This window comes from Notolabrus celidotus, chromosome 10 (genome assembly GCF_009762535.1).
Source record: "Notolabrus celidotus isolate fNotCel1 chromosome 10, fNotCel1.pri, whole genome shotgun sequence".
Lineage (NCBI taxonomy): Eukaryota > Metazoa > Chordata > Actinopteri > Labriformes > Labridae > Notolabrus > Notolabrus celidotus.
This window is the reverse complement of record NC_048281.1, coordinates 32,237,873-32,250,638: the sequence shown is the minus strand read 5'-3', so window position 1 is coordinate 32,250,638 and position 12,766 is coordinate 32,237,873. Positions and strand designations below refer to the sequence as shown.

Below are 12,766 nucleotides of genomic sequence, written 5' to 3'. Positions count from 1 at the left end.
TTAGGGTTAGGGTTAGGGTTATGGTTAGGGTTAGTGTTGTGATTAGGGTTAGGGTTAGGGTTAGGGTTAGGGTTATAGTTAGGGTTAGTGTTGTGATTAGGGTTAGGGTTAGGGTTAGGGTTGCGATTAGGGTTAGGGTTAGGGTTAGGGATGTGATTAGGGTTAGGGTTAGGGTCAGGGTTAGGGTTGTGATTAGGGTTAGGGTTGTTATTAGGGTTAGGGTTGTGATTAGGGTTAGGGTTAGGGTTAGGGTTGTGATTAGGGTTAGGGTTGTGATTAGGGTTAGGGTTGTGATTAGGGTTAGGGTTAGGGTTAGGGTTGTGATTAGGGTTAGGGTTAGGGTTAGGGTAAGGGTTGTGATTAGGGTTGTAATTAGGGTTAGGGTTCGGGTTAGGGTTCGGGTTCGGGTTGTGATTAGGGTTAGGGTTAGGGTTTGGGTTAGGGTTAGGGTTAGGGTTGTGATTAGGGTTAGGGTTAGGGTTGTGATTAGGGTTAGGGTTGCGATTAGGGTTAGGGTTAGGGTTAGGGTTAGGGTTGCCATTAGGGTTAGGGTTAGGGTTAGGGTTGTGATTAGGGTTAGGGTTAGGGTTGTGATTAGGGTTAGGGTTTGGGTTAGGGATGTGATTAGGGTTAGGGCAAGGGTTCTGATTAGGGTTAGGGTTAGGGTTGTGATTAGGGTTAGGGTTGGGGTTGCGACTAGGGTTAGGGTTGTGATTAGGGTTAGGGTTGTTATTAGGGTTAGGGTTAGGGTTAGGGTTAGGGTTGTGATTAGGGTTAGGGTTAGGGTTAGGGTTGTGATTAGGGTTAGGGTTAGGGTTGTGATTAGGGTTAGGGTTAGGGTTAGGGTTGTGATCAGGGTTACGGTAAGGGTTGTGATTAGGGTTAGGGTTAGCGTTGTGATTAGGGTTAGGGTTAGGGATGTGATTAGGGTTAGGGTAAGGGTTGTGATTAGGGTTAGGGTTAGGGTTGTGATTAGGGTTAGGGTTAGGGTTGTGATTAGGGTTAGGGTTGTGATTAGGGTTGGGGTTGTTATTAGGGTTAGGGTTAGGGTTAGGGTTGTGATTAGGGTTAGGGTTAGGGATGTGATTAGGGTTAGGGTAAGGGTTGTGATTAGGGTTAGGGTAGGGTTACGATTAGGGTTAGGGTTAGGGTTAGGGTTAGGGTTGCGATTAGGATTAGGGTTAGGGTAAGGGTTGTGATTAGGGTTAGGGTAGGGTTACGATTAGGGTTAGGGTTAGGGTTAGGGTTAGGGTTAGGGTTGTGATTAGGGTTAGGGTTAGGGTTTGGGTTAGGGTTGCGATTAGGGTTAGGGTTAGGGTTAGGGTTAGGGTTGTGATTAGGGTTAGGGTTGCGATTAGGGTTAGGGTTAGGGTTAGTGTTGTGATTAGGGTTAGGGTTAGGGTTAGGGTTAGGGTTGTGATTAGGGTTAGGGTTGCGATTAGGGTTATGGTTAGGGTTAGTGTTGTGATTAGGGTTAGGGTTAGGGTTAGGGTTAGGGTTGTGATTAGGGTTAGGGTTAGGGTTAGTGTTGTGATTAGGGTTAGGGTTAGGGTTAGGGTTAGGGTTAGGGTTGTGATTAGGGTTAGGGTTGCGATTAGGGTTAGGGTTAGGGTTAGTGTTGTGATTAGGGTTAGGGTTAGGGTTAGGGTTGTGATTAGGGTTAGTGTTGTGATTAGGGTTATGGTTAGGGTTAGGGTTATGGTTAGGGTTGCGATTAGGGTTAGGGTTAGGGTTAGTGTTGTGATTAGGGTTAGGGTTAGGGTTAGGGTTAGGGTTAGTGTTGTGATTAGGGTTAGGGTTAGGGTTAGGGTTAGGGTTAGTGTTGTGATTAGGGTTAGTGTTGTGATTAGGGTTAGGGTTAGGGTTAGGGTTGCGATTAGGGTTAGGGTTAGGGTTGTGATTAGGGTTAGGGTTAGGGTTGTTATTAGGGTTAAGGTTAGGGTTTGGGATAACCTTAACCCTAACCCTAACCCTAACCCTAATTTTTGGGGATATCGACAACAAATTAAAAAATGTCCACGATTTAAAAAGAAACAAGAACTCCTGTTTGTAAACAAATAAAAGCACTGTGGACACACCAAAGTCTGGACATATATCTAGTCTTCATGCACAGGCCGACACTAGCCGTCTCAGGAACTAGTGACTGAGTTTCTGAGACGTAGAGCTCAGCTCTCTCAGCGAGCGTACAGAGACCAGAGGGATGTGTGAAGATCAAACAAAGGGTCTGTGGTGAAATTCCTCTCAGACTCGCAAGGGTTCTCTGTGACTTCCTTCTAAATCAAGAGACATTCAACTAAATCTTGTGTCTTTCTGTCTCTTCAGTAATTGTTAACCACTCAAAACTACAGCTCACTGTTGTGTTTTAGCTGATAGGTCTGAGTGGTCACAAACATGACTGTTAATATCCTCTAGTTATTTAAGTCCTTTACTGCAAACAGAGCAGATGAGCCTTACTCTCCTGTGTATGATCAGACTTGGTTTAGATTTAAATGTTTCTCCACACACCGAGCAACAAAATGGTTTTACTTTGTGACAGGCAGAATGTTCGTTAAGGCCTTCTTTGCGACAAATTTTATTACCACAATCAGGTCCTCCTCTCGTGTGAATCAACTTGTGCCTTGTCAGATACTTTTTCAGAGAGAACTTTCTACCACACTCAGTGCAGCTGAAGGGTTTCTCTCCAGTGTGAATCGACATGTGTTGGATCAGATTCCGTTTAAAGTTAAACTTTTTACCACACTCAGAGCAACTAAAGGGGGATATTGTTTTCTGATTTACCGATGTGTTTTCTGATTTGCCGATGTGTTTTGCACTTCAGGCCCACCGTAAAAACACAGATTTTACATTTTCTAACTAAAAGCAATTTGAAAATGTAGAAAACTGTAATGTTTGCAGCTTATTTGAAACCGATATTACAACAAAAAACACGAATCAATACACAAGTGTTAAAAAACATCAAAAAGTGACCACACTAAATTCTAAAATGGATTTTCAAAATAAAAGCCGTCTGAATATATAATAATGTGACAGGTAATTATATATTTGGCATCACAATACATCTCAGTTTCCACTCATGTGTTTTGATTCAGACTGAAAAGACAAAATCAAAATTGCAAAATTAGATTCATTTATTAATTAAGCTGCAGTTCAGGGTTATATATGGACGGGGCTGCTTGGTATCGGCTGATTTTACTATACTGCAGAAAATGTTGTCAGCTGTGGAAATATAAAAAAATAAATGTCTTTAATTATAATCGACTAACAAAAACAGACACTAAGCTGTTGATGGTTGATTGAGAGTGAAAAAGAGAAAAAGCGCACGTAAATGATAATTTTGTCCATCGGCAGGCGCCGTACTTTCTGAAGTGACGTCATCAGCAAGCGACTTTTCACATGTTCACAACAGAGCAGCGGTGAAGTGCAGATCACAACTAACTACACAAGTAAGCTTTAGTTCCTCTTTGTATTCCTCCTGTGAACTCCTTGGATATTTCACTTCATGTGGGGGTTAATAAATCATAATCTGGGTCTTTGGATTAAATAAAAGTTAAAGTTAAATTATGCAAATATCACCTTATGTTCAAACAAAGTGAGTTATACTAACATGCCCATGTTTTTTTAATGAACACTAATTTTTCTACCTGAATGAAGAATAATATGAAGTAAATATTAGTGGAATCCGAAATCAAATTGAAGACTTCATCTCTGAGGTGTTTAATGTATGTTCATGAGTTTTAAACGATACAAGCTTTTAAAAAAGACATTTAAATTAAAGTGTTGGAATATTTTGTCTTAGGATGGTGTGTTTAAAAATATGTGGAAATCATGTAAATGGTCAAATTGATGTAGCAACTATTTTATTTTTGGTGATAATTTGACTTATTTTTCTAAATCTTACATTAAATCAGATAAAATCATATTAAATATACTTCAGGTTTGGTAACACAGCAAAATAATCATGCAGCTCAGTACATGGAACTCAATGGGACATAAAACATTAACACACCACTGACAACTGAATACAAACAAATACTGAGCAAAAGTACATGAAAGTGAATAAGTTGCTTAAAGCTCCTTGTTGGAGCTACTTGTTTATTTTTTGTATTTAGTTTGGAATTAATAAGTAGTATTAGTTGTTGGATTTATCTAAACTTTTCTTTTTATAACTCATTTAAGTTAGATTTTGGGGTAATTTTTTTTGCTAGTCAATTGTTTAGTATATTTAGATTTTTTGTATATTTAGTATTTCTTTTGTTTGTTTTTGTTTCTTTGGTAATTAGGAACTGTGGGCTCCTGAGGTTATTTAGGTAGGTAGGTGGCAGAAGGTCGGGATGCACCTGGGTGGGCCTATGGTTTTTTACCAGTGCAAAAGAGGCAGCAGGAGCTGTGATTTTCTTTGTTCCTTTTGTTTGCTTTCTTGCCATCAAAAATAAACCATTGGAAACCGCTGAACTTTTGCATGGACATTAGACTTCTTTTGCCTGCGTACATCACATCCCCACGGTGCATCAGTGACCCTTTGATTAAATTTAGTGAAAGTTTGAGTTTGATACTTTAATTATTCTTTGAGTTTTTTATGACAAATGGCCACTACACTCCTGTTATTAGTTTTTATATGGTAATAAAACAGACTGAATTGAATATTGATGCCTCTTTATGACTTATGAAAGCTAACAAGACCATCAGCATAAACTGTTATTTTCTTCCCCTTATATAAGCCTTGAGGGTATCACACAGTAGAGACGGGGAGGTTTCACTATTTAGGTTTATCTCACAGAAAAGGGTCGTTGATTCAGAGACATACTTACAAAAATTATCATCTGCAAGTAAGAGGGGGTTTCGCCTCCTGTGTTTAAAGCCTGAGGTTTCATGCTTAAGTGCAAGTCCAGAATGACTTTGGAGTGGTCTGAGATTGTTCTAGGTGAATACTGGGTGGAAATTAATGATGAGATGAGTGTTTCGTCTATGAGGAATAAGTCTGTGCTTGAGAATGAGCGGTGTGCATAGGAAACATAAACTGTTATTTTAATGCCTGAAATTACTAGATGTCAGGTGTTGTGATTAACAGCATGCTTTTTATTTTACGTTTTCCACAGCAGAGATTCTTAATGCCTGATATGTTTGATTTTTGATGGTAAGAATGAGAATAGTAGAAGGAGCACCATTGTTTTAATGTTAAAAACAATGTTTTCGAATTTAAAGGGCAAGATAAGAGAGAGAAGAGTTACTGCTTTGTCCACAGGAGGCGCCAAAATCAACATGAACTTAAAGTTCCTTACAGGAGTGTAAATATGCACAATTTAAAAAGTATAATAAATACAGTTTAAAGAAGAATTTAAGATTTCTAAAACGTATAACACATTATAAGATAAGATGTAGTTTTTTGTTACTGCTCAGTTTTGGGATATATTAATGTATGAGATGTCAGTTTCTCATTTCCTCCTCCACTTCCTGTCCTCCTCTCATCCTTCAGCCATGAGTGACAGCGACGATGACATCCCCGCTCTGTCGGCTCACACTCTGGCGGCCCTGCAGGAGTTCTACAACGAGACCAGCACCGGTCAGGATCAGAGCACCACACAGGGAGACCAGTTCGCTGTGGGAGCCGTGGAGGAGGACTGGGTGAGTTTTCTGGGTTTAGTGAATGACAGGAGACAGAAACATGTCACACTGTGTCTGATGTGTTTTCATTTTGAAGTGATGGAATGAAGTATACATCATCAGTGATGTCTTTATGTGTGTGTGTGTGTGTGTGTGTGTGTGTGTGTGTGTGTGTGTCCACCAGAGGATGAGTCAGTTCTGGTACAGCGATGAGACAGCGAGTCGGTTAGCTGAGGAGGTTGTACGAGAAGCTGGAGCGGGAGGAAGGTAAGCACACACACACACACACACACACACACACACACACACACACACACACATTTCTTACAAACATTGATGCAGAGACTTTGCTTATGAGTCACTCTCTTTCACCACTCTCTCTCAGGATAGCGTGTGTGAGCGCTCCCAGCGTGTACCAGAAGCTGAAGCAGGGCGTCGTGGAAGGATCAGATGGAGTGTCTTCAGTCGTGTTGGAGTACGACCGCCGCTTCAACACCTACGGAGACGAGTTCATCTTCTACGACTACAACGAGCCGTTGTCTCTCCCGGCCGGCGTGAATCCTCAGAGCTTTGACATCGTCCTCGCTGACCCGCCTTACCTGTCCGAGGAGTGTCTGAGCAAAGTGGCCCAGACTGTCAAATACCTGAGCAAAGGCAAAGTGCTGCTGTGTACAGGTAAGAGGAGGAGGAGGAGGGGCTTTAAAGTTGACTCAGCCTGGTTATTATCCTGTGAGTTACTAACTGAAGGATTAAGTGTAAAGATGAGGGGCGTTCTGAACCGACTGGAGTCATAACATTTTGTGAGATATTATCCTTAAACTCAAGTTTGCTCAGTTTTTACTTAAAGGCTTAATCAGCAACAACACTGATGCCTGCTCTGTTGATGATTTTAATGCTTGAAACCGCTGTGAGGGGGCAGGTGTCAGACCAGATGATTGATATCTGACTTTAGAAACAGCATTTATTTGACTGTTTTCATGGAAAATAATCACATTGTGTGATACATTTGACTGTTGGAAGACAACGGGATAATGATTTTGTACAAAACACTACTTTTGCATGTACAGGACAAGAGATGAGAGGTATCACTTTGTCCACAGGGGGCGCCAAAATCAATACAAATCAAAAGTTCCTCACAGAAGCTTTAAGAAAAAATGTTTGGCTGAAGAAAAGAAGCCAAGCAATGAATATGTTGAATCATTTTCTTAATGTTCTTTTAATGTTTTAGTTTATTTAAACAGATTTTCAGTAATGTGTAGTAAATAAAACAGATAGTAAGATTATTTAGAAGTCCTTTGTTGCAAAATAAATGTTGATTTTTTATTATGTTTCTCCAAAATAGTGTAAAATTGACCTGAAGAAACATAATGGTGGATGCACTTCAAGAACATGCATTATTATTATTATTATTATTATTATTATTATTATTATTATTATTATTATTTAATAATAACAATTATTTGTAGTTTTAATTTTAATAATAATTACTGCTATTATAATTAACACTTATAATAAGAAGAATAAGAATGATTATTTTCCTTATTAATTATAATATTAATAATTACCATTATTAATAATAATACTAATTACTTCTATTATTTTTATCATTAATAATACAAATAAAAATATTTAGAATGTATAATTGTATTTTTTATTATTATTTTATATTTTGAAGAGACATCTATTCCCATTATTATATTTGTATTTTTCCAGTTTTCTTCTTTGTGGAAGCATTTCTTGATTTTTTGTCCTGCAGTAAATTTCACTACTTTAAGTGAATAAACTTCATGTCTTAACCATAGACTGTAAATAAAAATGGACAGTGTTGCTCCGCCTCTTCCCGTTGTACAGTTCTGAAGCCAAAAAATCCCTCTCCTGGGCGCCGCCATTGTGCAGCCAGAGCCTGTGAAGCCTTGGTAATAAGCTCCGCCCTACAGCGTGACATCACAAGATGCTGTGTGCCCTTCAAGCGGCAAACTCCGGTCTCAAACGATGAAGCCAATGCGGAAGTGATATAAACTGCAATACATCGAAAATCCGCTTGAGGCTGGCTGCAGAAACACCGGAAACTACATAGATATGAATGGGAAAAAGACGATCTTTGCAGCATTAATAAACATGTTTACAGCCTGGTTCAAAAGATGAGTGTAGTCTGAATAGCTAGTTTCTCGATGTCCTCTCACTGTGAGGGGGGTGAATTTTTTTCTAACGTGACGGTTAAGAAGATATTAAGATTATGAGTTTTGCCCAAATAAGGACATGACTGACGTGACTCCCGGTCGGGAACACACAGCCATTGGCTAAGAGGCTCACACTACGTCACACTCTGCCTAGTTGAGTTCCGCATTACCAATATGGCTGCTGCCGTCGATTTGCTTCAAAACAGCTCTCAGGAACAGATGGGTGACGTCACGGATACTACGTCCATATTTTTTACAGTCTATGGTGCCCTTTGAAGTTTCACTCTACGGCGGCTGTGAATCAAAGGAAACAGGAAGTAAAACCCCGTTTTTTAAACTCTAATAACTAACGAAGAAGAAACTTTTCAGGAAAAAGAGGACTTGGACACAAAACAGTCAAATACTAACTACATATAACCACAGCATACGGATGTGAGAAACATTCGTACCACGTGTATTTATTTTTTAAAGTTTGACTGGGAGACAGATTTTTTGACCTATACTGCAGACAGCCACCAGGGGGCAGTCACACTGCTGAAAGCCTCACCACCAGGGCCGTATCCGGCACGCTTGGTCTTAACAGCTGACTTGCTGCTTCACTGAGCCACAGTGTTTAACATCATATTTCCATCTCTGTTCTTAAGGAGCGATCATGGAGAGCGCGGCCAAAGAGCTCCTGGATTTGAAGATGTGCAGCTTCCTCCCGAAACACAACAGAAACTTGTCCAACGAGTTTCGCTGTTTCGTCAACTACCCGTCCCGTCTGCTCTCCTGCTGAGGACCCGAACATCCGTCTGAGAGCCTGAGGGAGGAAAACCTGACTCCCTGATGATGTCACGATGATGTCATGAGACTACAGATTTGACTGACTCCAGAAGTTCTGCTGAAGATGTCAACGTAGACAAGATGTGAGCACTGGAAAAAAAAGATGCCATCGCATTGCATCATGGGAAATGTAGGACTCAGTGTTTTTGGAATAACACCCATGCAAGGAAGTTAAAGTTTAGGATACCTTGACTTCATCTGGTTTCATTTAAATATTTTCTATCAGAGCTTTCTCAATTTACTTTGCTTTATCTGACGTCTCAAGAGGAAAAGGAAAAACAAACAATATGTAAGAGATTTATTTTGATAAGTGTTGTCGTGCTTCAACAGTTTACTCTCCTGCGATTCCTCCTGAATCCAGCTGCTCCCTGCTTTGACCAACACTAACTGGAGGTTTTATTTGGGTACAAACCAAGACTGGATTATCTGATTTAAACCCCTTTTCAAGATTTGATCCAACCTGATGACTTTCATCACATCAGATTTCTTTAGAACAACCAGACCCGTTCAGAAACAACTTCTTGTTTCCTGAAAATGAGTTTTGAGATGAGAGATAATTTTTTGCGGGGAGCGGTGATGTGTTCTAGTACAAACATGGTTGATAAAAACCTGTGATGAGAAGAAGCTGTGGAGGTGTAACAGAAGGACAGAGTACCTTATTCTCCAGCAGGTGGCAGTGTTGATCGGCTTGGGATTGGATGGATTTGGTAGATTTTGAATCAGCTGGTTGATCTGTGTTGCTTTAATGTGTGAAGGTTTGTCCACCAAAGAAAGATGGACACATTCTACCTTTATTTGTTTTGTTATTTATCCCTTCAAAAAGATTATTTAGTCCACATTTAAGAGTGTCAGTCTGTTGTAGATTGAGTTTGCTGTGCTCTGAAGTCAGGATGTCTTTCTTTAGGTTTATGCAGAAGCTCTGAACTCCTCTGTTGTTGTATTTCTTTGGGAACACACAGAATCCAACAAATGAGTCTCTGGTGCAGGATACCTTCTCTGGAGCTCCACAGTCAGCTCTCATCAGACTTTCTTCCTCACAGGAACGAGTCGTCTTCGTCCTGTTTTGTTCTCTGCTCTCTCCATGCTCTGGTTGCTCTTGTGTCCGTCCCTCTCCTTCTCCAGCAGCGGCACACACGTGCATCCCACCGCGATGGAGACGTAGATCTCCGTGTAGGAGTGTCGTCCTCCGAGGCAGGAGCCGGTCCTCTTCAGGATGACGGAGGGAGCGTAGACCGGAGTGCTGCGGTACTGCTCGCTCTCCTCACCGTAGGGTCCCATCAGGCAGCCTTTACACAGACAGTACGCTTCAGGGATGTAGCGGGGGTACCTGGACGGGTTGTAGGAGAGCCTGGGAATGAAATAAAGGAAAGAAATCAACAGATGTTTGTTCCTCCTTTTTTTCCTGCAGAACAAGAATCAATTATTCGAGGTGGTTGCTGCCTTCAGTGACTACAGGTCTTTTTTAAGCAAACTCAGGATATATTTCATTATTTCTTCAGCTGTCACACAGTTTTGACCACTGAGGTGGATAATGTCCTCTGTTTCTGACGCTCCTGATGAAAATGTCAACGTGTTGCCTCAAATCAGAGAGGACAGGAGGAGCATTTTGAGCCAGGAGAGAAGTACTAAAGGTCACAGAGAAGACTTAAACTGATGTCAAAGAGAAAGTTATGAATATATCATTTTGAATTCATTTAAATAAAGTAAATCATTTGCATCACTTTCCTGTCTTATCACACTACAATGAGATTTTACTGAATCTGTGATACAGTTGAGGCTCAGTGTATTTCTGCTTTAACTCTTCATCGTCTTAGTGTGATATTTCATGCAAGCATACAAACATTTGCACTTTTACAGTAAAGTATATGAAGTAAAATGGTGCTAAGTTTGTGTTGCCTCAAGTTTAAATCTCCATGTGTTTTCAGAGGTGTGTTTTTTGGATTTTCTGAGCAATATACCCAAAAATCAAGATATTTTATTCTTAATTTTCAGAGAATAACTCACTAAAAAAATGCCATGTGGTACAACTTATCTCCACCTTATGTGAAGTAAATTATCATGATCATGTAGACCAGGGGTTCCCAAACTTTTCAAACCATGACCCCAAAATACAGTTGCCAAAGACCCGTGACCCCAACTGTCCTTCTCAGTGATTAAATGTTGCTTCATAATTCATTTAGCTGGCCTGCAGAAAATCAGCCTGCATGCACTTTGCTGTGTTTCCTGTGCTGTTATGAATGAACCTGCTGCTACTGATGCTTTTGTTAATTAACTGTTAACTAACCATAACCTCAGGAGTCATCTGGCAACAAAGAAAGGCAGAAAACTAATGAAAATTAGTTTTATTTCAGAGTTTGGGAACCCCTGATTTAGACCTTTGTCAGGTGCTGCTATTTGTGTTATAGGACTTGTTGGTTAAAGAGTCTGTCCTTCATTTGTTGCTAGAGATGTAATAATTAAAACTTCTGAATGTTAGAAACATACTAAACATTATCATCTTTAAAGCTGCTGTGAGGAACTTCTGGTTTGTATTGATTCTGGCGCCCCCTTGTGGACAAAGTGATACCTCTTATCTCTTCTCCTGTAAATGCAAAATGAGTGTCTTCAGACAATGACCTCATCCTGTTGTCTTTTAACATTTAGATTTATCACACAATGTGATTACTTGCCATGAAAACAGCCCAAAAAGGGTGTTTCTAGAGTGAGATGTGAATCATCTGTTCTGACACCTACCCCCTCAGAACGGGTTTAGGCATTTAAAATGACAACAGAGAAGGTATCAGTGTTGTTGTAGATGGTCTTGTTTGCTTTTGAGGGTCATAAAGAGGCATCAGTATCAGTTTTAGTCTGTTTCTCAGCTAGTCAAAAACTCCTCATAGTGGCTTTAAATTCATGGGTGAAAGGTATGGGTTGAAATATAAGCTAAAAGTGTTAAAGTGGAAGATTTGCAGAAGATTTGAAACTAAAAACTACAAATTAAAACTGAACTACATTTCCCATTATTAAGGCTGACTCCCCTCTAGAAAAAAAAAGTCCTCTCTTCATATTTAAACACTTAAAAGTGAACACACTCAAACCAATCTATTCAAACAAAGCTTCAGATCCAGACTCAGAGGATAGGATCATTGCACCTGCGCTCACCTGTAGGCCCAGGGGGAGACGCTGAGCAGGTTCACAGGGAGGCGGGTCTTGCTGCTGTTTGGGGACCTCGCGGTGGTCGGGCACGTGAGGTTGAGTTTATCCTGCGGCTCCAGCTGCAGCGCGTGATGAAAAGCGCTCATCACTCCCACTGAAAGCCTCCCGAACATCTGCTCCAGGATCTCTTCCGGCAGGTCCAAGCAGGACCGGGTCCTGGTGGCTTTCTTCCGTACCCGCACAGCCCCGACAGTCCAGCCCAGCAGGAGCAGGACCAGGTGCAGGAGGAGCAGCAGGACGCGGAGGCGGTGTGGCACCATGGCACCCATGGCACATGCGCCTCAATGAGTCCAGTGAGAAAGATCCACTCTGAGTTCTCTCCCTCCTCTCTCTTAAAGATGACCTTCCTTAAAGAGAAACCTCCTCTCTCAGCTTGAAGATAACTTTCCTCTGTTAAAATCCAGTGAAGCCTTGGAGGAGGAGGAAAATCAGCTGCAAGCAAACAGTCCACAGTCCTGGCGCGGACACCGAGGCACAGGCGCGCCGCCAAACACACTGCGGAAACATTCTGGCACAATGAACCCACGGCGTCTCCAGGAGGAATAATCACATCACATTTAAAAGTATTATCCAGGTGGGAGTCTAAAACACCTGCTGTGTTCCCTTTGAACCGAGAAATACCACCACGAGTATTTCCCTGCTGCTTTTCCTCCGTGACGTGCGCGTAAAGTCTGCTGGGAACGTTTGTGCGCGCAGGACGCAGCAGCACCAGGAGCGGGTCTGAATCAGGTCTGTATCAGGTCTGAATCAAGCTGAGGCAGTGACAGATACAGTTCCCTCTTAAACCTCTGTGATAAGAGCGCGCAGCGTGCATGACAGCAGAGTGGGAAGTCCAGACTTGGATTGGCTGTGCGCGCTCTGATGCTGGATCCTGTCAGAGATAAACTGGATCCAGATTCACAAACCTCTGGAGTCTCCTCTGGTGTGAGCTAACTCACAGCCAACTCCATTCGATCTGCAGAGTC

The 12,766-nt window shown here is 41.2% G+C and overlaps 2 protein-coding genes across 2 annotated transcripts; one reads left to right on the top strand and one right to left on the bottom strand.

The window, feature by feature from the left end:
- Positions 1 to 3,318: 3,318 nt before the first annotated feature.
- On the top strand, positions 3,319 to 10,326 carry eef1akmt1 (EEF1A lysine methyltransferase 1). The gene is made up of 5 exons (XM_034694002.1): positions 3,319 to 3,443; positions 5,474 to 5,622; positions 5,786 to 5,868; positions 5,987 to 6,276; positions 8,426 to 10,326. Exons 2-5 carry the CDS (start codon positions 5,476 to 5,478, stop codon positions 8,557 to 8,559), a joined length of 654 nt encoding a protein of 217 aa, XP_034549893.1. The 5' UTR covers positions 3,319 to 3,443; positions 5,474 to 5,475; the 3' UTR covers positions 8,560 to 10,326.
- On the bottom strand, positions 8,890 to 12,575 carry il17d (interleukin 17d). Its single transcript, XM_034694003.1, has 2 exons — positions 11,748 to 12,575; positions 8,890 to 9,954 (listed from the first exon to the last, which is right to left on the bottom strand). Exons 1-2 carry the CDS (start codon positions 12,068 to 12,070, stop codon positions 9,627 to 9,629), a joined length of 651 nt encoding a protein of 216 aa, XP_034549894.1. The 5' UTR covers positions 12,071 to 12,575; the 3' UTR covers positions 8,890 to 9,626.
- Between the last annotated feature and the right edge of the window lie 191 nt (positions 12,576 to 12,766).

Excerpts from the sequence above, each read along its gene's own strand:
- eef1akmt1 (XM_034694002.1), top strand. The coding sequence starts at position 5,476 with ATGAGTGACAGCGACGATGACATCCCCGCTCTGTCGGCTCACACTCTG. Across the intron at positions 5,869-5,986 it reads GAAGCTGGAGCGGGAGGAAG|GATAGCGTGTGTGAGCGCTC; the intron begins GTAAGCACACAC and ends ACTCTCTCTCAG. Across the intron at positions 6,277-8,425 it reads CAAAGTGCTGCTGTGTACAG|GAGCGATCATGGAGAGCGCG; the intron begins GTAAGAGGAGGA and ends TCTGTTCTTAAG.
- il17d (XM_034694003.1), bottom strand. The coding sequence starts at position 12,070 with ATGGGTGCCATGGTGCCACACCGCCTCCGCGTCCTGCTGCTCCTCCTG. Across the intron at positions 9,955-11,747 it reads GTCTCCCCCTGGGCCTACAG|GCTCTCCTACAACCCGTCCA; the intron begins GTGAGCGCAGGT and ends TTTCATTCCCAG.